General features: G+C 36.3%; 1 protein-coding gene across 2 annotated transcripts in view; it reads left to right on the top strand.

Moving 5' to 3' along the window:
• Window positions 1-22876, top strand: part of LRBA (LPS responsive beige-like anchor protein) — a 721911-nt gene that overhangs the window by 69752 nt on the left and 629283 nt on the right. For both annotated transcript variants that reach the window (XM_059066707.2, XM_059066706.2), the window contains exons 2-4: window positions 12787-13018; window positions 13236-13336; window positions 18240-18335. In XM_059066707.2, coding sequence (XP_058922690.1) covers window positions 12787-13018; window positions 13236-13336; window positions 18240-18335 — 429 coding nt within the window. The remainder of the gene's footprint in view (window positions 1-12786; window positions 13019-13235; window positions 13337-18239; window positions 18336-22876) is intronic.

Raw genomic sequence — 22876 nt, 5'->3', positions numbered from 1 at the left:
GCCGCGGAGCAACTAAGCCTGTGAGCCATGGCCGCTAGGCCTGCGCGTCCGGAGCCTGTGCTCCGCAACGGGAGAGGCCACAACAGTGAGAGGCCCGCATACCGCAAAAAAAAAAAAAAAAAAAAAAAAAAAAAGATACAGTTTTATTACATTTTGTTCAATGTTAAGAATGATCTGGGACTTCCCTGGTGGTCCAGTGGTAAAGAATCCGCCTTTCAATGCAGGGGACATGGGTTCGATCCCTGGTCAGGGAACTAAGATCCCACATGCCGTGCAGTGCGGCCAAAAAAGAAAAGAATGATCTTAAACCAAAGGCTTATACATTAATTAAATTGTAATGGAATCTAATCTTTTACTATTCTTTATTTTAATATTTATTACTTACATACAGTGAGACTACCACAATAAAACATGTGGAGTCTAAAAAATTCACTTGTGTAAAATTTGGGGATTGGACTATTTTGAGATTAGTTAAATGTAGTATTTTTTAGTCTATGTTGTCTTAAAAAGCACAAAAGTAAAATAACAGTGAAACAGTACTACAGAGATTTGGTATATTGTGCTGAATATTATTCTTTTGCTTATAAAATATGTACTACTAGAATTATTTTTTAATTCAGTGAAACATTAATGCTTTACAATTTTCAAATGTTTCTCACACGTGATTTTATGTAATCCCATAATAACACCTTCCCCCACATACCCTCTTACTTATCAGAGCTTGCATTGTTTTGTTCGAATAAATTTAATACCTGAAGTCTTTACCTTTTGATTCTAGAATATCCATTGATACCTTTGTATGTGAAAACTTGGTATTATTATATCATTTATCACATTAAAATTAACCTTCTTGGAATATTTTATTATTTAGACAAATGCAATAAAATAGCTACTATTATTTATCCAGAGATATTATATTTCATAAAACAGGAATTGCTGTTCATCATTTTTACTTCTGTTGTGTGTATTCAGTTTAATTGTGTTTGGTTATCACTTTGTGATAGAAAGAATTTTTCTGAGGTACAAAATGAATTTTAGTCCCTTAAATTAAAACACACGCTTTTGAATCATATTAAAAACAAAGAGTTTTTGTTGTGTGGCTAAACAAGATAGCTTTTTCTGAAAACCCATTCATTCATTTATGCACCATTCGTTGAACCTCTTTATATTAGTTAGGTTTGTGTTCTGCTGAAAGTAGCAGAATACACATCTAATAGCAATTTCATGAAATATAGGTTTTATTTTTCTCACATAACAAGGAGTTTGGAAGCAGGCAGTTGCTGGCACTAGTGGTTCTACTTAATAATGCTTCAAGAGCTACATATTTCCTGCCTTTCCTTTTACGATTCTTTTTTTTTTAAATTTTTTTAACTGCATTGGGTCTTCGTTGCTGCACATGGGCTTTCTCTAGTTGCGGCAAGCGGCGGCTACTCTTCATTGCAGTATGCAGGCTTTTAATTGCGGTGGCTTCTCTTGTTGCAGAGCACGGGCTCTAGGTGTGTGGGCCTCAGTAGTTGCAGCATATGGGATCAGTAGTTTGGTGTGGAGGCTCTAGGGTATACAGGCTTCAGTAGTTGTGGCACGTGGGCTCAGTAGTTGTGGCTCACGGGCTCTAGAGTGCAGGCTCAGTAGTTGTGGCACACGGGCTTAGTTGCAACGTGGCATGTGGGATCTTCCCGGACCAGGGCTCAAACCTGTGTCCTCTGCATTGGCAGGTGGATTCTTAACCACTGTGCAGGGAAGTCCCCCTTTTACTATTCTTAATGTATTGGCATTTTGTCTGTCCTTGTGCTTGTAAGCAGCATGATAGCAAGATGGCTACTATACCTCTGGGAATCATGTCTGTGTTCTAGGGAGGGAAGAAGGTAGAGGGCAAAAAGCTACTCCAGCTATATCTGTTTTCCTTTTATCAAGTGAAACCCTGGTTCATCCACCTTAGTGCCTGTGAGTTTGTGTGTTACTTATGTTACTTATGTTCATCTATTAAGTGGAGATATTGTGGTGGTGATATTGTTTTTTTTTGTGTGTGTGTGTGAGAGGTAATTAAAAATGATAATTCATGTAAAGTGCTTGGCACAGTACATAGTTCACAGTAATCACTCCATGTATGTTATTGTTTTATATTATGTTATTAGTAATAGTTTGTATTTTTATTACTTGTATTTTTATGTGATTAGCTCACAATAGTCACTCAATACATGTATGCTATTAAAAGCACAGAAATATATAGGGTAAAAAATTTTTCCCCAACTACTATTAACTGTTTGATTTGCAGTTAAATTATTTATTGCTGTGTAACAATTTTTTTTTTTTTTTTTTTTTTTTTTTGCGGTACATGGGCCTCTTCCGCTGCGAAGCACAGGCTCTGTACACACAGCCTCAGCGGCCATGGCTCATGGGCCCAGCCGCTCCGCGGCATGTGGGATCTTCCTGGACCAGGGCACGAACCTGTGTCCCCTGCATTGGCAGGTGGATTCTCAACCACTGAGCCACCAGGGAAGCCCTGTGTAACAAATTATCCCCAAACCTTGTAACTTAAAACAGTAATAAACATTTAAAAAAATTATTTTATTTTATTTATTTATTTTTGGCTGTGTTGGGTCTTCGTTGATGTGCGCGGGCTTTCTATAGCTGCAGCGAGTGGGGGCTACTCTTTGTTGTGGTGCACAGGCTTCTTATTGTGGTGGCTTCTCTTGTTGTGGAGCACAAGCTCTAGGTGCCCGGGCTTCAGTAGTTGTGGCACACAGGCTCAGTAGTTGTGGCTTGCGAGCTCTAGAGCATAGGCTCAGTAGTTGTGGCGCATGGGCTTAGTTGCTCTGTGGCATGTGGGATCTTTCCGCACCAGGGCTCGAACCCATGTCCTCTGCATTGGCAGGCAGATTCTTAACCACTCCACCACCAGGGAAGCTCAGTAATAAACATTTATCAGCTCACAGTTTCTGTGGGTCAGGAATTTAGGGGCAGATTGACTGGATAGTTCTAGGTCAGGGTCTCTCAGGAGGTTGTATTTAAGACGTTGGCTGGGGTTACAGTCGTCTGAAGGCTTAACTGAGGCTGGAGGACCTGCTTCCAAGGCTTCTTATGTGACTGGCAAGTTGGTGCTGAATATTGGTGGGAGGCCTCTGTTCCTCTCCAAGAGGGTCTGTCACAGAGCTGCTTGAGTATCTTCATGACATGGTGGCTGATTTTCCTCAGAATGAGTGATACAAGGGAAGCCATAAAGTCTTTAATGACCTAGCCTTGGAAATCACACAGAAGTAATTCTGTTGAACTCTGTTGGCACACTGAGCAGCTCTAATTTAATGTGGGAGAGTCTGTCTTGCTTGGCTTTTAGACTGAATTGTTCATGAAGGGATAGGGGTTCATTAAAAAAAAAAATATATATATATATTTATTTATTTGGCTGCATTGGGTCTTCGTTGTAGCATGCGGGATCTTTTGTTGTGGCGTGTGGGTGCTTCGTTGTGGTGCACAGTCTTCTCTAGTTGCGGTGCACGGGCTTCTCTCTAGTTGTGGTGTGTGGGATCCAGAGTGCGCAGGCTCTCTAGTTATGGCGTGTGGGATCTCTAGTTGTGGTGTGCACGGTCAGTACTTGTAGCGCACAGGTTTAGTTGCCCCGTGGCATATGGGATCTTAGTTCCCCAACCAGGGATCAAACCCATGTCCCCAGCATTGAAAGGTGGATTCATAACCACTGGACCACCAGGGAAGTCTCGATAGGGGTTCATTTTGATGGATTTTGATTGCTCATATTTTCTTTTCCCTTAGAGTAATCTTAATTTAAGATGTCTCTTTCTTTGCCTAATTATTAAATTCTATAAATCGTAAAAAGAAACCTATGAAAAATAAGAGGTTGTTTAAAACATTTACCTAAAAATGTGAAAGGCTTTCTGAATGTTTGTGTAAACATAGTTAATTCTGTCATATTATTCATAGCAATAAACTTCAAGAACACAATACATTATTCTGTGTTTCTCAGAAAAGCTTTTGAAGAATGCTATTACTGTGAAAAGCTCTTGTCAAAAAAAAAAAAAAGTTAAAAGAAAAAAGAGATTTGTTTCACTGTCAGATAAGTTTTGGGAAGTCCATACATTGGCTATATATCTTTTGACGTTTATAATGCACAGTGGCATATTAAAGCTCTGAGAATTTCATCGTGTGAACATGTCTTGCCTTGTTTAATCCAGTGTTTCTCAGGCTTATTTAATCATAGAAACTTTTTGCTTAATACTGGTTTTGTATACATGCCATAGTGCAGTGAAAATTTCTAATTCTTATGAAAGGTACAATGAACAATGAAAGAGGAGAGGTTATTTGCTACTTTCTGGTACATTTGGGGATTTAAAAAACTATAAAGATGATAATTTATTATCAGACATGCATTTTGACTAATTTCCTATAGATAGTGAAGTTCACAAATTTTTCGAATACTTACTGTAGCTCACTGTATAAAGAAACTTTAGAAAACCCAACTTAAATGTTAGATTATTAATGAAGATGTAAGGAAAGCATAAGGCTAGGAGTCAAATAGTCTGATTAGAAGTTTTGGCTGTGAATTAATACACAGTCTTTTTGTTCCTATATAAATAGATGTGAAATAATTGATATATATGACTTACCTCGTACTAGTAAGGATTAGTTATAGTAGTAGAAATGGAAATGTTATATCAGTATAAGTGTGTTGGCAATATTAGTGAAACTACTGATGCTTTTGGGCATTCTAACAAATTAGTGAAAGACCCGAAAGACAGTAAGTGGAAGAAGGAGGACAAAAAACTCAAAGGGAGTAATTTTAAATGGCTGACAGGAAGTTATAATTGTTCCTTACAGAGTTTACTGTAATTTTCTTAATTTGCATATTTGGAATTTTATGGTTGTAGAAAATCTTGATAATCTTTGTTAATATGTTAGTGTAAGGCCTTCCAAGCCCAGACCAGTCTCACTGTGAGATTATGGTATAATTCTATTCTTTTTACTCTTCCCGGGGTATTTGTGATTGTACTATACATTACAGAATGCTAAGGATTAAAAATTTCTGTTCACCTCTTTAATTTCCTTGTATTCCTTGTCTTCTCCATCTGAATTGTTGCCTCTAGTCAGTGGATTTTACTTTTCTCTTACCTTTGATATAAATGACTTGAACTTGTTTTTTTAGATTTATTTTAAACCATAGGTTTACTAAGACATACAGTAAAATTCACCCTTTCTAGATGTATGGTTTTATGAAGTTTGACACATGGATTTGCTTGGGTATCCAGTACCATAATCAAGATATTGAAAATTTTATCATCCCAGAAAAGTTCCTTCATGTTTTTTCTGTCGTTAATTCTGTCCCTCCTTCCTCAGCCCCTGGCAACCACTGATCTAACTTCTTTCCCTATACTTTTTTCTTTTCCAGAGCATCATATAAATGGAATCATACAATATGTAGCTTTTATGTCTAGCTTCTTTGACTTAGTATTACGTTTTTGAGATTGATTCATATTGTTAATGGTATTGCTAATTTGTTCCTTATTATTGCTGATTAGTATTCTGTTGTATGGTTGTACCACAATGTGTTTATTCATTTACTAGTTGATGGACATCTGAATTGTTTCCAGTTTTTGGTGATTATGAATAAAACTGCTATAAACATTCATGTACAGATCTTTATGTGGACAAATGCTTTCATGAAATGGTTTGAGCTTTTTCAGGGATATTAATACTTCATTATTTTATTGTTGAAACTTTAGTGCCTACTTTATCTTTTGGAGAGAGATTAAGATACTAGAAGTAGGACTTCAGGTTTCTTGCTTATTGCACTGGGATATAGTAAGAACTCAAATTTGTTTCTTTAATTTTTAAATTATGAAAATAATGAATAATATTTAAACCTAATGGTATATATACTAAGGATCCATTACATGTCAAACATAGTGCTCAGATTAAAAAGGATAAAAGGTATTTTTTGAAATGGTTCCTATTTTCTGGGATCATCATTTATGCTCTTTGAGTGGAAAAGATTTATGGGAAATAATTGAAGAAGAAGTGGGGGACTTCCCTGGTGGTCTAGTGGTTAAGACTTCACCTTCCAGTACAGGGGGTGCGGGTTCGATCCCTGGTCCGGGAGCTAAGATCCCCACATGCCTTGTGGCCAAGAAACTAAAACATAAAAAACAAGCAATATTGTAACAAATTCAGTAAAGACTTTAAAAATGGTCCACATCAAAAAAATCTTTAAAGAAAGGTGATTAAAATTTGTGATATGAAAAAATAATATATGATATGATTGAAATATTAGGTTAAATCATATTAAATTGTTATAGTCAGAAACATTTGAATATTGGTAATATAATATGGGTCATCCAGGTTTATTGTAAGCTAGAAAGGTCAGAATGGTTCTCAGAAGAGACAGTTCTTAAGAAAATGTTAAGATACGGTTCTTCAAACGATACAGGAAAGTGAGAAGCCAATCGTAGAGAATAGCAAATTTAACCTAATTTTCTGAAATGAGAAATTTCTTGTATTAGACTAAATATTCTGCAATTCCTAGGACCTGGATATAATTTTTAAAAATCATAGTTTTAGAAGGGACAAGGGAGAATCAGAGTGAAGGGCTAAAAAGAAAATTTGTTTAATCCAACCCTTACTGTTGAAAGTATTTTATAATTCATATTGGATCCTAAAATAGCAGATTTGATTGCCAGTACCTAAAAATTAGGATATATTTTAGACTCTTATATTTGTGTGAAATTCTTTGGATGGGATATGTCATTTTACTAAGGGTCATAATTACTGTAATGCATAATGAACTTACTGCCTTTTCTTACATGTGTTGCATCTAGTTCATAATTATTTCTACTTATGTCTATAGCAGTGAGAGAAACACCTTGCTGTCTTTACTTACATAAATTAAAATTCCAGCAGAGAGAAATACTACTATCCAGGAAATTTCTGATCTGAAAGTAGACCTGACATTACCAAAATAAGTCTGATTATATTACTGTAGTATCTGTAGTGTTAAATCTTGTGTAAGAATCGGGGCTTTTTGTGTTCAAATTCGGAGGATTCACAGTATTGATGACCACTAGAAAGGGCTCAGTTATTATAGATGAATATACCATCTTTCCTTCCTTTACTTTTGGACCTTTCTATTAAACAGATATTTGTCCTTCTCGTATTATCCTCTATGTCTCTCAACCTCTCTTTCATATTGCCTCTCTCTCTTGCCTTCTGGGACTTTGCTTAGCTCTTTTAGTTCCCAGACTTTTTTTTTTTTTTTTTTGGCTGCACCGTGTGGCACATGGGATGTCAGTCGCCCAACCAGGGATTGAACCTGTGCCCCTGCAGTGGAAGTGCAGAGTCTTAACCACTGGACTGCCAGGGAGGTCCCTCAACAATATATTTTTTATTTTTGAAAAACTGAGAACAAATTACAGAAGTATTTCTGAAAGGAAAGTGAAGTGCTGTCTCTATTAAATGAAGGTGCTGGGAGGAGGTAAGCTGAACAGAGTTTCTAGGTCATGGTCTGGCTTTTTAAAGAGTTATATGAACCCTTACTGGGATATTTAGTAGGCAACATCAAAAATGAACCCTAGGGAATACAGAGGTGTATCAGTTTGCTAGGGCTGCTGTAGCACAGTACCAAAAATTGGATGGCTTAGACAAAATATAGGAAATATCTAGTTAGGGGCATAAGCTGCGATTGTCCTCTGTCCAGTTTCTTCTATACTGTACTCCTGCTACATCTTTGAGGAAAAATTCAGCAAGTTTCCAGGGAAAACATAGCTTTACTTTGAAGTATTAGAATTTTCTGTGTATGATAGTCTTTCCAGTTTTATAAATCTTTTGAAGAGAAACTAATTATTTTTGGTCTATATTTGTTTCTTAGTTTTTTGAAAATACAAGTGACTTAGGTTTAATGACTAATTTCAGCTTAAAGCCTTTTATTAATGTAACCACCGTGAAGAAAATAATCTTTGTGCCCAATTAAACTCCTAATGCAAAACTTGTGAAGGTTTATTTAGATTCTTTGAATAATACACTTTAAAATTTCTATAATCTTGTACATTAAACTATAACCTATAGAAAGCATGTTATGCCACCCTGAAGGTGGCTATATAAATTGTTTATGAGGTTCAGACCAAGACTAAAATATGTTGAAATGGAGAGTTTTGAAAAACATTCTGTATAGCAAAGGAGATCAAATCATGCTAAAATGCAGAAAAAGACTATACATCAGTTCCCAGGCTACATTATTCAAAAAAATACAACCATAAAAAAGGTAATAAGATTACATTTTCACATTTCATGGCTAGTAAAGTGCATTAGGCTGCTCAGATATTCATAACTTACTGTGACATTTGGGAAGATTACATTTTGTAGTGCGTAGCCATCACTACAGCTCACATAATAACTAGCCAGTGCCTAGACTTGGATTATGATCCCTGTCATTGGAAACAAATTTGTGTTTTGAAGGTTGATCAGTTTCAAATAACTATTAGGAAGGGTTAATGTGACATACTGTAGACCCTGTGCATGCTTTTTAGGTATAATAGATATGCATATATATAATATATCAAATATGCCACGTATTTGTATGTACCAATTTCTGTCCTCAATTTTCTCCTTGAAAGGCATATTTTATAATATTTAAAGCAATGGAGAAATATTTGAAGCACCTGTCTGGATACTGCTCTAACAGTATAAACTCAATTTAAAATCTGGTGAAATATTTGGAGGTGTTTTGGAAATTACTTTCAAAAATTAATTCTATAGCTTCATGGAAGGGTGGTTACTGATGGTAATAAACACAGATCAAAATGAAAGATTGATGTAAGTAATATTAAGGGGAAGGTAAGGTAAGTTAGTTGCAACTAGGATTTTTAAAAATAATAAATTTATTTATTTATGGCTGCATTGGGTCTTTGTTGCTGCGCACCGGCTTTCTCTAGTTGTGGTGAGCGGGGGCTACTCTTTGGTGCGGTGCGCGGGCTTCTCAATGAGGTGGCTTCTCTTGTTGCGGGGCACAGGCTCTAGGTGCGCGGGCTTCAGTAGCTGCAGCACTCGGGCTCAGTAGTTGTGGTACACGGGCTTCAGTAGTTGTGGTTCACGGGCTCTAGAGCGCAGGCTCAGTAGTTGTGGTGCGCGGGCTTAGTTGCTCCGCGGCATGTGGGATCTTCCTGGACCAGGGCTTGAACCGGTGTCCCCTGCATTGGCAGGCGGATTCTTAACCACTACGCCACCAGGGAAGTCCTGCAACTAGGTTTTTGACCTATTCAGATCTGTGTGGAGGATGTCCAAAAGTGTATGTATACTACAAACTCTCCTCTGGCCCTCGTTCCCCAGATGCTCAGTTACTTCTTCAGAGGCAGTCACTATTTAGTTTCTTGTGTATTGTTCTTAGGCATATGTCTGTATGTATATGTTTTACACTCAAATTGTAGCCTACTATCATGGTTTTTTCCACTTCTGTTTTCTCAACTAAACAATATATATATATTTTTGCGGTACACGGGCCTCTCACTGTTGTGGCCTCTCCCGTTGCGGAGCACAGGCTCCGGATACGCAGGCTCAGTGGCCATGACTCACGGGCCCAGCTGCTCCGCGACATGTGGGATCTTCCCGGACCAGGGCACGAACCTGTTTCCCCTGCATCGGCAGGTGGACTCTCAACCACTGCGCCACCAAGGAAGCCCTAAACAATGTATTTTAGAGATCTTTTTCTGTCAAATGGAGCTCCCTCATATTTTCAGTGGCTGCATCATATTGCATTATATGGTTAAACACAACTTTTTTTTTTTAATGTGTTTTTTGGGGGGGAGATATTGTTTCTTCTATTTTCTGTTAAAATGCTAAAATGAAGTTCTTGTATGTAACATCATTACCTAAATATATCTGTGGAATAAATTTCTAGTTGTTAAGGTAGCCATTTGTGCTTGCTTCTATTTAGCATAATTCTTTGAGCTTGATTCATATTGTTAACTGTAATCAGTAGTTTTATTACCAAATAATTTTGTCATTTATAGTAATTTTTCAGTTTTCCAGATATATATCATATCATCTGAAAATAATTGGAATTTAAATCCTCTCTTCTGATATTTATACATGTTGCTGCCTTTTGACCAAATGTGACTTCTGTATCTCCAGAATAATATCAAATGATAGTAATGATAGTGCATCCTAGTCTTATTTCTGACTTTCATGAGAATCATTCCAATTTTCCTATATGGACATAATGCTGGCTTTTTTGGTGTATTTTATTATTAAAGGAAGTCTTTTAAAATTAATAAATGTAGAAAGTTTGGTGGAAATATAAAACCACCATTTATCTATGCCACGGTATTTACAGTTGCAGGTAAGATCCATCGATGGATGCTAAAAAGTATGAGAAACAAGATATTTGTATAGTCTCAAAGTATTCTTTATAAGAATGCTTAATAATTTAAAAATGAAAGATAGTAACTTTAAAATGGAAAAAATTTGACAGACACCTCCTTAAGCAGGTGATCAAAGCTAACTTCACCAATAGTGAGACATACTGACCTCAGGTACCATCTGAAATGATACGCCGAGAAGGACACATATCACTTCTGGGGTGTTTTTACCAAAAGTGCATAGCCTGAATTTAAACATGACGAAATGTTCAGATTGGAAGACAGTCTATACAATAACTGGCAAATACACTTCAAAAGTGTCAAATTCATGAAAGTCAGAGAATGCCTGTGCAACTGTCTCAGTTTGGAGAAGACTAAGGGGATGCTGATCCTGGATCAGAAAAGGACATAAGTGTGACAAGTGTCAATATTTGAGTAAGATCTGTAGTATTGTACCTAGTTTTAATGACTGTGTTATGATGATGTAATATATTCACATTAGGGGAAGCTGGTTAAAGGGTATACAGGAACTGTATACTATTTTGCAATTTTTGAATGTCTGAATTATTTCAGAATAAAAAGTTAAAGACAAAACAAGCAAAAAATAGTCACAAATAATCACAAAATTAAAAAAAGTATCTCTATTAGACTTCTTATGTAGCTTACAGAATTTTGGGGAGCACTTAGGGAACCAAGCATGTATATTTCATAGCCAGGACCATGTAGCTAGGAGAATTGGCCCAATCACACCAAGGGACTCTTTTAGCAGAAACCCATCTGTCATCTCCTTATGCTGCATGTTACTGATTATGCAAAGAATTGTACACTAAAATCTCTGCCAGAGCTTTCCTAGAAAACCCAAAAGCCTTTATGAGTGTGCTTGCTAGGAATTCTTATCTCCCTGCATGCAGATACTGCCTCCTATTTTTCATTTTTCCGTTTTTTCTTTCTCATGCCAGTGTGTATCTTTGACAGTACCTGGGACACATATCAGTCCCTGGCTGCAAGGAGTTTTAATTGATTTCCTAGTTCTGTACCATCTTTGCTTTTCTGAAGTAAAGTCTACTTGGTCATTTCTGTTCTTTTTATTTTTTAAATTAATTTATTTGGTTGTGCCTGGTCTTAGTTGTGGCAGACGGGCTCCTTTAGTTGCGGCTGGCAGGCCCCTTGGTTGCGGCTCATGGGCTCCTTAGTTGCGGCTTGCCGGCTCCTTAGTTGTGGCACATGGGCTCCTTAGTTGTGGCAGGCAGCCTCCTTAGTTGTGGCATGTGAACTCTTAGTTGCAGCATGAATGTGGGATATAGTTCCCTGACCAGGGATTGAACCTGGGCCCCCTGCATTGGGAGCACGGAGTCCTAACTTCTGCATCACCAGGGTAGTCCCTATTCTTTTATGAGCTGTTGGATTTTGTTTTGTACAATTCACTTTCTCCTAATTCTTGCCTACCTTTTAGGTTTAGGAAAGCATAATGAAAAATAAAGGTGTATTCAGAAGGACAGGAGTGTAGGTGAATCATGTATGTAACTGTTCTGACAGAGATCTTTAAAAAAAATCTAGTTAAAAAAGATAGGCCTGCAAAGGTAATTCTAAAAGTATTTTAATTCCTTTAAACAATTGGGGTTTGTTAAAATTTAAAAAACTTTCCCTCTGTGAGGATGCTATTGGTGAGATGGCAGGGTAGGAATAGGTCAGTACAGCTTTCTCTGGGTGGATTTTCTGATAGCAATATGAATGAAATAAATTTTCTTGATTACTGACTTTGAGTGTGTGACTAAGTTTAAGTTATGTTTGAGTTATCCTGATTATTGACAGGGGGGATCAAAGTGGATAGGTGTAATAAACCAAGAATTTGACAAATAAAAACGACATGTTTTGTGTCCACTCTAAGCCTTTTTCAGCTTTTCATTTTTGCTGTGAGCTCATACATGTATAAGTAGCAAAGGACATTTAGGTTGCTGTGAGTAGCTCACAGATTACCTAATTCTTAAATGAAACATTGAATTAGAAGCAATTATAGAGCTAAGTTAGATCTTTATTAGTATCAGGGCAGTGGTCGTGATTTACCTAAACATCCTCCATTTGTTGAAAATACTTCCATTTTTATATTCTAAGTCTCACTTGACTTTGTGCTATCTTAACTTGAAGATTTCTTTAGAAGCTTTATTTCTTTAGAGCTGTGTGTGTGTGTGTGTGTGTGTGTGTGTGTGTGTGTGTGTGTGTGTATTAAAGATCTTTTTATTGTTGTAGGGGGTAGAGAAGAATGTGTATGGGAGCACTGAATCCTAATCACTAGACTACCAGGGAAGAGAAGAATGTATATGGATAGTTACTGTGAATCTAAAGCTTAGGAGTGTGCTCTAGTTATATTGAAGAAGTACTAATGCTTTTAATGGTTTTTTTTTCTTTCCCTCCTTCCCCCTGCCCCTGGAAGTTGGTAGGAGGGCAATTTGATTTAGAAATGAATTTCATTATTCAAGAAGGTGAGAGTATCATCTGCATGGTGGACCTATTAGAGAAATGTGATGTTACTTGCCAAGCAGAAGTCTGGAGCATGTTTACAGCCATTCTGAAGAAAAGCATACGAAATCTTCAGGTCTGCACTGAAGTAGGCCTTGTTGAGAAAGTGCTTGGGAAAATTGAAAAAGTTGACAATATGATAGCAGGTATGACTTTCCATAATACAATGGTTGTGAAGAAATGAAGTTTGATACTTAAGTACTCTATTTGTCTTATTTAATAATATTTATTAAATAAATATTGAGCATCTAACTTGTACCTGGAACTTTAGTGTCCAAACTGTTAAGTAAGCACCATATATTTTAATCTTTCAAGAAATATAAGTAGCTTAATTATTTTATTTTTTGCTTTTTTTGTTTCCAGATCTTTTAGTTGACATGTTGGGAGTGCTGGCTAGCTACAATTTGACAGTTCGAGAACTAAAGCTGTTCTTCAGTAAACTTCAAGGCGATAAAGGACAATGGGTAAACTTAAATACTCTTTGATATTTGAAACTGTTCCCCTCCCCAAACATATTAGTAGCTTTTAAGCAATTGATATTGTTGCACAGGGGTAAATGTCAAATTGAGGGGGAGAGATCAGTTAGAATAGCATTTAGCCCTCTACAGCTACTTTTGCCATCACCTGACACAGGTGTGGACTAAGAGAACTGGGTGTTCCAGGCAGGTTGGTAATTTGGTCCTTCTTCAAATGTTTTAAATAATTTTTATTTTTTAAAATTTCAACATTTTAAAATTCAACGTAAAAATTCAACATTAATTAGAGGAAAAGGGTAAGGACAGAGAAATTAAAATGTTGGGTAGCAGCATCTAGCTTCTCTTTCTATCAGTCTGAGTAGTTGAAACTTGTGAACACTCAGTGAACAAAAGCCCTGTGGTTAATTGGATCCACACTTTTTAGATGCAATTTCATGGTCCTTTGCAATGGGTGGTAGCAGTCAACTGATTTTGAACTCCAGGTGCCTTATCAAACTGTTTCTTCCTACTCTTTAGTTACTTATGCCTTAGAGGAATACTAGTAAATATTTTAGCCAGCTGATCCTTAATCTGCCTCTGTTTAAGTATATCTAAATTTGTGCTCTGCAATTATACACTCTAATTGATTGTATTAAAATGATTGGACTCTTTAGCTTCTTTGTATTGAACTCTAGTTCTCTGCCTGCTTTTAAGATTTTTATCACTGATTTGCAGTGATCTTATTATGTTTCTTGGTGTGGTTTACCTTGTATTTATCCTTATTAGGGGTTCTTACATCTGTGGGCTTATAATTTTCATCAAATTTGGAAACATTTTGATCATTATTTCTTCAAATATCATTTTCTTGTCCCTCTCCCCTCCTTCTGGGACTCCAGTTACGTGTTTTTTAATCTTCTTGGTAGTGCCCCTTAGTTCACTGAGATCTGTTCACATTTTTTTTTTTTTTAGTCTTTTCTATTTGTGCTTCATTTTATTTTATTTATTTTAAAAATAAATTTATTTATTTATTTATTTATTGGCTGTGTTGGGTCTTGGTTGCTGCGCCCGGGCTTTCTCTAGTTGCAGTGAGTGGGAGCTACTCTTTGTTGCGGTGCACAGGCTTCTCATTGCAGTGGCTTCTCTTGTTGTGGAGCACAGGCTCTAGGCATGTGGGCTTCATTAGTTGTGGCTCATGGGCTTAGTTGCTCCATAGCATGTGGGATCTTCCCGGACCAGGGCTCAAACCCGTGTACCCTGCATTGGCAGGCAGATTCTTAACCGCTGTGCCACCAGGGAAGCCCCTGTGCTTCATTTTAGATTGCTTTATTGCTATATTTTTAAGGCAGTTGATCTTTTCTTCTGTAATGTGTTAACAGCCATTAAAATTTTCAGATTTCAGATACTTTTAATCTCTGTCAATTCTAATTGGTTCTTTTTAATATCTTTTATTTGTTCCCTCATTCTCATTTTCCTTTAAATCATTGAGAATATGTAGCATATTAATAGTTGCTTTAATGTTCTTGTCCACTAACTCTGTCATCTCTGTCATTTTCTAGATCAGTTTTTTGCTCACTCATTCTGCTTTTACTTGTAGGTCATATTTTCCTGTTTTATACTAGTGATTTTAGACATAGTAATGTTAGTCATAGTGAGTTATTCCCTGTTGAGTGCTGGTTCTGTCATAGTTCTTTTAAGATTGTTAGACTGCTTTTGTAGGCAGATAAGTTACTTGTGGATTAACTTTATTCTTTCAGGCTAGTTTAAAAGTTTTTTTGGTCAGCCAATCTAGGCTGTTACTCTAGGGCTTATTATTATTAGGGCACCCTTATTCTGGCCTGACTTTTCTAAGGTCTCTGTGAATGACCCTAAGTCTCAGACATGAGGCAAACAAGACTGTGGTCTCTCCATAGTGCCTAGTAGGGTCTCAGCAATTCCTGGCTCTATATTTGCTCTGGGGATTCTTTGACTGATGGCTGTCAAAATCTTGGCCACCCCACCTTGTTGAGTTTTAAGGTAGAAATGAACAGTTTGGTATTATGCCAAAGGGTCAGTGCAGATTTCTGGAGTTTCTTCTCTGCATAGGTCCTTCCTCTGTAGTACTCTGCCCTGAAGGTTCTGTCCACCTCAGACTACCTGTCCTCTAATTTCTGCCTCAACAACTCAGTGAGAATTTCAAGTTCTATTTGGTTTCCTTCTCCCTGTGCAATGATATGTGATAAGGAAATTGACTGCAGGTAGAAAGTCTGGGTAATCTCATGACTCATTTTATTTCCCTTTCTCAAGGATCACAGTCTTGAGCTAGTCTGAAAACAGTTTTAGTTTCATACATTTTGTCCAGTTTTCAAGTTGATTATGGTGAGTTGGAAAGTGTAGGTCCTGTTACTGTGTCATGTCCAGAAGAAGAAGTATACTGGTTTGATTTTGGTTTTGATTTATATTCAAATAACTTATTTATTCTGAATATGTAATTAAAACATTTATTGTTATATTGGTGAATATAGAAAACTATAAGAAAATAGGAAAGGATATGAACAGATTTCTATTTACAGAGAGAGAAACCCCACAATCAAATAAACACTAAATCACTAATAATTAGAGATGTTCAAATGAAAGCAGTATTGATATGTCACCTTACATCATTAGTATCAAGAATTATAGAGTTGGATAATAGCAAGTATAATTGGAGGGATAGAGTTATTTTAAAGCTTTGTGCTACTGGTTGGAATGAACACCAGTGGAGCCAACCTCAAGAGTAATCTAGTACTAGTTAGTCACTTAAATTGTACCCATATCCAATGAATTAGTAGTTTGCTCCTGAATGCATGTTCAAAGAAATTCTCACATAGTTCTGTAAGGAAATATGTATGAGGATGTTCACTGAAGCATTATTTTTGATGGCAGTGAATTGTCAACATGTGTTTATCGTTAGGAGAATAGATAGGTAAAATGTATTGGATGCATAGAATAGATTATTATATAGCAGTTAGAATCAATGAACAGAGTAGTAAGAATAGATACCAAAAAGCAGGAAGAAAGTAAGAAATAGAATGATAATATCTAACCCAACATCTTTTAAATTTTAAGTATAATCACACTGAAATACATTTTTGAAGGAACACATATAAAAAGATTAAGTGTGTTAATGTAGCTACTTATGGGAGGGAAAAAAATAATGAACTATTAATAAAACAAGAGCAGGGCCTTGCTCAGAGCTTACGTAGCTTTTGCTATCATATCAGTGCAGTGAAAAATCCCTGTATCTAAATCTGTGTCTGCTTTTTTTATTATTACTTTAGCACAGATTTTTTATATGTGGAAATAGTGTATCAATGGGTGAACATTTTTAAAGACTCTTGAATTATTTTCTGAAAGGCTTTCTTAGTATACAGTCCCCTAGCAGTATCTGTGGATTAAGTGCTTGTCTTAATGTATGCTTTTTGATTGCTTTATAGAAAAGGAAATTTTGAGGATTGATTTCTCTAGAAATGCTACAAAGTTATAGTTTTATTTTTGACTGTATATTATTTTTGGTGATTTCATTTTAGAATTTATTTAAAAAAATCATTGTGATTGTAATAACTTGTTATTACACTTTTATAATTGAACAGTGTGGTTAATTGAAAATTTCTTGATCACTTACGAATGAAGCTTTCCATTTAACATTTAGGTAAAAGATTACCAAACTCTCTTAGATAGTTACTAATGATAATTTAGAGCAGCTACCAGATAAGATGAAGGCAAGCCAGTGATTTCACTTGTAGTTTGACACTGTTTTGAGCTTTTAACTTTTAAGAGGAATGTACTACACTTTATCTTATTTGCTTGTAAACTGATTGAAATGATAAGGTATATCTGATTGTCCTTTGCTTTTCCTAAATGTAAATGTACCTTTTCGTTTTAGCTGTTGGTTGTTTAATGTATTAGAGGAGACTTGTGGGTCAAAGAGGCATTTGTCAAATAAATGTAATGTTACAACTTTTATACATGCTGTATAGTAGAGATATATTGTAGAATGAAATGTGGTAGGGAGATTTGATCCATTCTCAGAGGTCAGGGAAGACTGCCCTGAGAAGTGATCATTAAGATGAACTTCAGTGGATGGGTAAGATTTATTTAGTTAAGGCGGAGGAGGGTGGGGAGGGGCGAATAGGCCTAGTGAGAACATTTTAAGCAGAAGGAATAGCTTGTGCTCAGGCCCTGTTATGGGAAGAAGACAGAGAAGGCATTGTAGATAGAGTGCAGAGAGAGGCAAAAGATGTTAAGGAGATATGTAAAGTATCTTGTAGGCCATTTTAGGGATTTTGGTCTTTATTTTAAAGACAGTGGGAAGCTATAGGAGAGATAGAATAATGTAACAGTGAAAGTGTAGTAATTAAAAGCATGGACTCTGGAGTCAGACTGAATTCTGATCCTATCCTTGTCACTACTACCTGTATGACCTTGGACATGTTCCTCTGCTTCAGATTCCTCCTTTGTAAAATGTAGTGATAATAACCCCTAGTGTGGTTATGAGGCTAAAATATTTTATTGTTTTTAAAGTGCCTTTAACAGTGGGACTTGGTAAGCATTATTTTTTGATGAAATTAAAAAGTGGTTTAAAAAGGGATGGGTAGTGGGTTGATGTAGTTTGTAATTTTAAAAGGTCATTTTTGCTGTAGTGTGGAGAAGAGTTACGTGTCAAATGCTGTTGGCTCGTATTTATCCAACGCCTCATAAAAAAAGTGGCATAGAGTGCATTGTTTATTTCTTTAAGGTAGTTGAAAATAACCTTCCTTTGGTTATTTTATATGCTTTTTAGCTTACAGAACTATTTCGTTATTTGGGGGTATATTAAAGTATGTCTATACTAAAAGTAGGTATTTTTGTTTTATGGTAAATAATGTGGTTAATGAATTATTGATTATTTTCATAGCCTCCACATGCTGGAAAGTTGCTGTCTGTGTTAAAGCACATGCCACAGAAGTATGGTCCCGATGCCTTTTTCAACTTTCCAGGAAAGAGTGCTGCAGTAAGTAAATCTTAACGAGGAAATCACTTGAAGTTCTTTTTTCTTTCTTTTGCTTCCTGAAAGTATGGCCCTGTAAACACTCCTGACAGGTTCTGTGTTAGGTAGAAACTTCTTTGCACAGTCAAACTTAATCTTTACAACAATTGTGCATGTCACTTTTTCCTGTTTTAGAGGTGAAGAAATAGAGGCTATAAGAAGTTAAGAAAGCTGTCCACTCACCCCTTGGGGACTCAGTGGAATAAGAACCCAGTTCTTTTCAACATAAGCCATTTTGTCTTATGAATTTTATCTCTGCATTCTCAAATAGAAATTTATAGACTTGAGGACACGAGGAGGGGGAAGGGTAAGCTGGGATGAAGTGAGAGAGTGGCATGGACATATATATACTACCAAACATAAAATAGATAGCTAGTGGGAAGCAGCTGCATAGCACAGGGAGATCAGCTCGGTGCTTTGTGACCACCTAGAGGGGTTGGATAGGGAGGGTGGGAGGGAGACGTAAGAGGGAGGAGATATGGAGATATATGTATAGGTATAGTTCATTCACTTTGTTATAAAGCAGAAACTAACACACCACTGTAAAGCAATTATACTCCAATAAAGATGTTAAAAAAATTTATGTGTAACACTTTCAGTTTTATCTTTCTGAAAATCTTTCTTTAGCCTTACATTTCCTGATTCCTGTTTCTTTTGCACCTGAGAGTTACTCTTGGAAACTTTCTAGGCAAGTTTTTCTAACCTGTGTGTTTCCATATAATATCAGTCTCAGCATTCTTGTAATCTGTTAATCAGTTTATAAATAAGACAGTTATGTATGGCAGTAATATCTGTAATGTTTCAAAATATTATAGGATTACATTATATAATGCATATGTGTTATATATGGAAGCTTTTTTACCTCATTATTACATTGGTGTGCCTGTTACAAGCATACATTTTTTGAAGATATTTCAGCCTATTCTTGTTCTGAGGTTACCTTTTATTCATTTTTTACATTTGTTCTCATAATATCCTACTTGCTTGTGGCCCCTTTGTAGCCAGGCAATACCTGCAGAAAGAAGAGAGTATTTTGAAAGGATATTTGTGATATTTGAATGCTTCACACAAAATACACAGTTTTCTTTGGAAAGTTTTATTGCTTATATTATTTTTTGCTTTATAATTTTACCTTAATAACCATTTTAGATTTGAAGCTTTCTGGAATAATTGTACTCTGTTGGCATTGAGCTTATCGTTTGTCTCCAACATAAAAAAGTATTCTCGGGACTTCCCTGGTGGCGCAGTGGTTAAGAATCTGCCTGCCAGGTGACACAGGTTGGAGCCCTGGTGTGGGAAGATCCCACATGCTGCAAAGCAGCTAAGCCCATGCGCCACAACTACTGAGCCTGCGCTCTAGAGCCCGCAAGCCACAGCTACTGAGCACATGTGCCACAGCTACCAAACCCGCACACCTGTAGCCTGTGCTCTGCAACAAGAGAAGACACTGCAATGAGAAGCCCGCGCACCACAACGAAGAGTAGCCCCCGCTCACTGCAACTAGAGAAAGCCTGTGCGCAGCAACGAAGACCCAGTGCAGTCATAAATAAATAAATAAATAAATAAGAAAAAAACTTATCTAGATCCACCCTTTAAATATATATATTTAAATATATAGTTTTTAAAAAACAGCTTTATTGGAGTATGATTGCTTTACAATGTTGTGTTAGTTTCTGCTTTATAACAAAGTGAATCAGCTGTATGTATACATATATCCCCATATCCCCTTCCTCTTATGCTTCTCTCCCACCTTCCCTATCCCACCCCTCTAGGTGGTCACAAAGCACCGAGCTGACCTTCCTGTGCTATGCAGCTGCTTCCCACTATCTATCTATTTTACATTTGGTAGTGTATATATGTCAGTGCTACTCTCTCACTTTGTCCCAGCTTACCCTTCCCCCGCCCTGTGTCTTCAAGCGCATTCTCTACGTCTGCGTCTTTATTTCTGTCCTGCCCCTAGGTTCTTCAGAACCATTTTTTTTTTTTAGATTCCATATATATGTGTTAGCATACGGTATTTGTTTTTCTCTTTCTGACTTAACTTCACTTTGTATGACAGAGTCTAGGTCCATCCACCTCACTACAAATAACTCAATTTCATTTCTTTTTATGGCTGAGTAATATTCCATTGTATATATGTGCAACATCTGCTTTATCCATTCCTCTGTCAATGGACACTTAGGTTGCTTCCATGTCCTGACTATTGTAAATAGTGCTGCAGTGAACATTGTGGGACATGTCTCTTTTTAAAATATGGTTTTCTCAGGGTATATGCCCAGTAGTGGGATTGCTGGGTCTTATGGTAATTGTATTTTTAGTTTTTTAAGGAACCTCCATACTGTTCTCCATAGTGGCTGTATCCATTTACATTCCCAACAACAGTGCAAGAGGGTTCCCTTTAAAAAATATTCTCATGAGATTAATCTCTTTTTCACACATTATAACTTTATTATTTTTAATTCTTTGAAATAGTAATGTGTCCATTCCATTTACTTATATGTATCTTGAAAGTGGAGCAGTTAAACTACACAGCTTTTGGAACTTTCAGAGAAAAGGTGTTTTAAATATATTAAGTGACTCATTTTTTTCCCTTAAACTTAACTTTTAAAGAGAAGTTAAAGTATTTATGGGTAAGTTATTTTTACAAAGTTTTCACATCCTTTACTCTCATGTTTCAGTGAGAGAGAGCATATGTATACAGTGAATATGTATTTTTATTTTTTTTCTTAGTGCAACATGCATTTTATTTTACTTTATTTTATTTTATTTGTTTATTTGGTTGTGCTGGCTCTTAGTTGTGGCAGGTGGGCTTCTTAGTTGTGGCATGTGGGATCCTTAGTTGCGGCAGTCAGGCTCCTTAGTTGTGGTTCGTGGGCTCTTGCGGCTCGCTGGTTCCTTAGTCGTGTCATGCGAAGTCTTAGTTGTGTCATGCATGTGGGATCTAATTCCTTGGCCAGGGATTGAACCAGGCCCCCTGCATTGGGAGCTCGCAGTCTTAAGCACTGTGCCACCAGGGAAGTCCCCAACATTCATTTTAAATCTGCCTCTTGAAGTCTCAATTGTATTATTACTTAAATTTGGCTCTATGATTTTTTTCATGTTTTATGGAATATCTTATACATATAAAAGAATATATGTGTATGATGTTGACATAAATGCCTATGTAAATTATAATAAGAAATTATAAATTATAAGTAACAATAATTATTGTAAATTATAAATAAGAAGAAAACAAAATCTTTGTAGTATGATCTTTTTTTAACAGCTTTATTGAGTTATAATCCCCATATAATACAATTCATTCATTTAAAGTGTGCAGTGAATGGTTAAGTGTGTTCACCAAGCTGTGCAACCATTATCACAATCAATTTTAGAACTTTTCATCACACCCAGAAGAAACCCTGCACTCCTTAGCAGTCACTGCACATTTCACTGCAAACTCCCAGGCCTAGGCAACTGCTGTTCTACTTTCTGTCTATATGGATTTGTCTGTTCTGGACAATTCATGTAAGTGGAATCATCTGATGTCTGGACTTTTGTGATTGGCTTTTTCTGCTTAACACTACTGTTTTCAAGATCCATTCATGTAGTATGTATCATTGCTTCATTACTTTTAATGGCTGACTAATATTGAAAGAATATAGCACATTTTGTTTAATTATTCTTTAATTAGTGGATATTTGAGTTGATTCCACTTTTTGGGAATGCTTTATGGGCTTTTATGTGCAAGTTTTTATGTGGACTTATGTTTTCATTTCTCTTGGAAATAAAGGAGTGGAATTGCTGAGTCATATTGACTGTGTTCAACCATTTGAGGGACTCCCATTTTGTTTTCCAAAGTGGCTATATTTATTTTATAATCCCATCAGCAATTTGGGAGGGTTCAAGTTTCTCCACTTGCTTGCCAACACTTGTTAATGTCTGTCTTTTTGATTATAACCATCCTAGTGGGTGTTAAGTAATATCTCATTGTAGTTTTGATATACATTTCCTTCATGACTGATGATGCTGAACATCATTCCATGTCCTTATGGCCATTTGCATATCTTCTTTGCAGACATGTTCATTCAGATCTCTTGCTCATAAAAAAGTTGCATTTTTCTATTACTGAATTGTAAGAATTCTTTTTTAAAACAATTTTTGAATTTTAATTAATTTATTTTTTTATATAGCAGGTTCTTATTAGTCATCAGTTTTATACACATCAGTGTATACATGTCAATCCCAATCGCCCAATTCAGCACACCACCATCCCCACCCCACCGCGGCTTTCCCCCCTTGGTGTCCATACATTTGTTCTCTACATCTGTGTCTCAACTTCTGCCTTACAAACCGGTTCATCTGTACCATTTTTCTAGGTTCCACATACATGTGTTAATACACGATATTTGTTTTTCTCTTTCTAACTTACTTCACTCTGTATGACAGTCTCTAGATCCATCCACGTCTCAACAAATGACCCAATTTCGTTCCTTTTTATGGCTGAGTCATATTCCATTGTATAT

This window comes from Kogia breviceps, chromosome 6 (genome assembly GCF_026419965.1).
Source record: "Kogia breviceps isolate mKogBre1 chromosome 6, mKogBre1 haplotype 1, whole genome shotgun sequence".
In the NCBI taxonomy this organism is placed as follows: domain Eukaryota; kingdom Metazoa; phylum Chordata; class Mammalia; order Artiodactyla; family Physeteridae; genus Kogia; species Kogia breviceps.
This window is presented reverse-complemented; position numbering and strand designations above follow the sequence as displayed.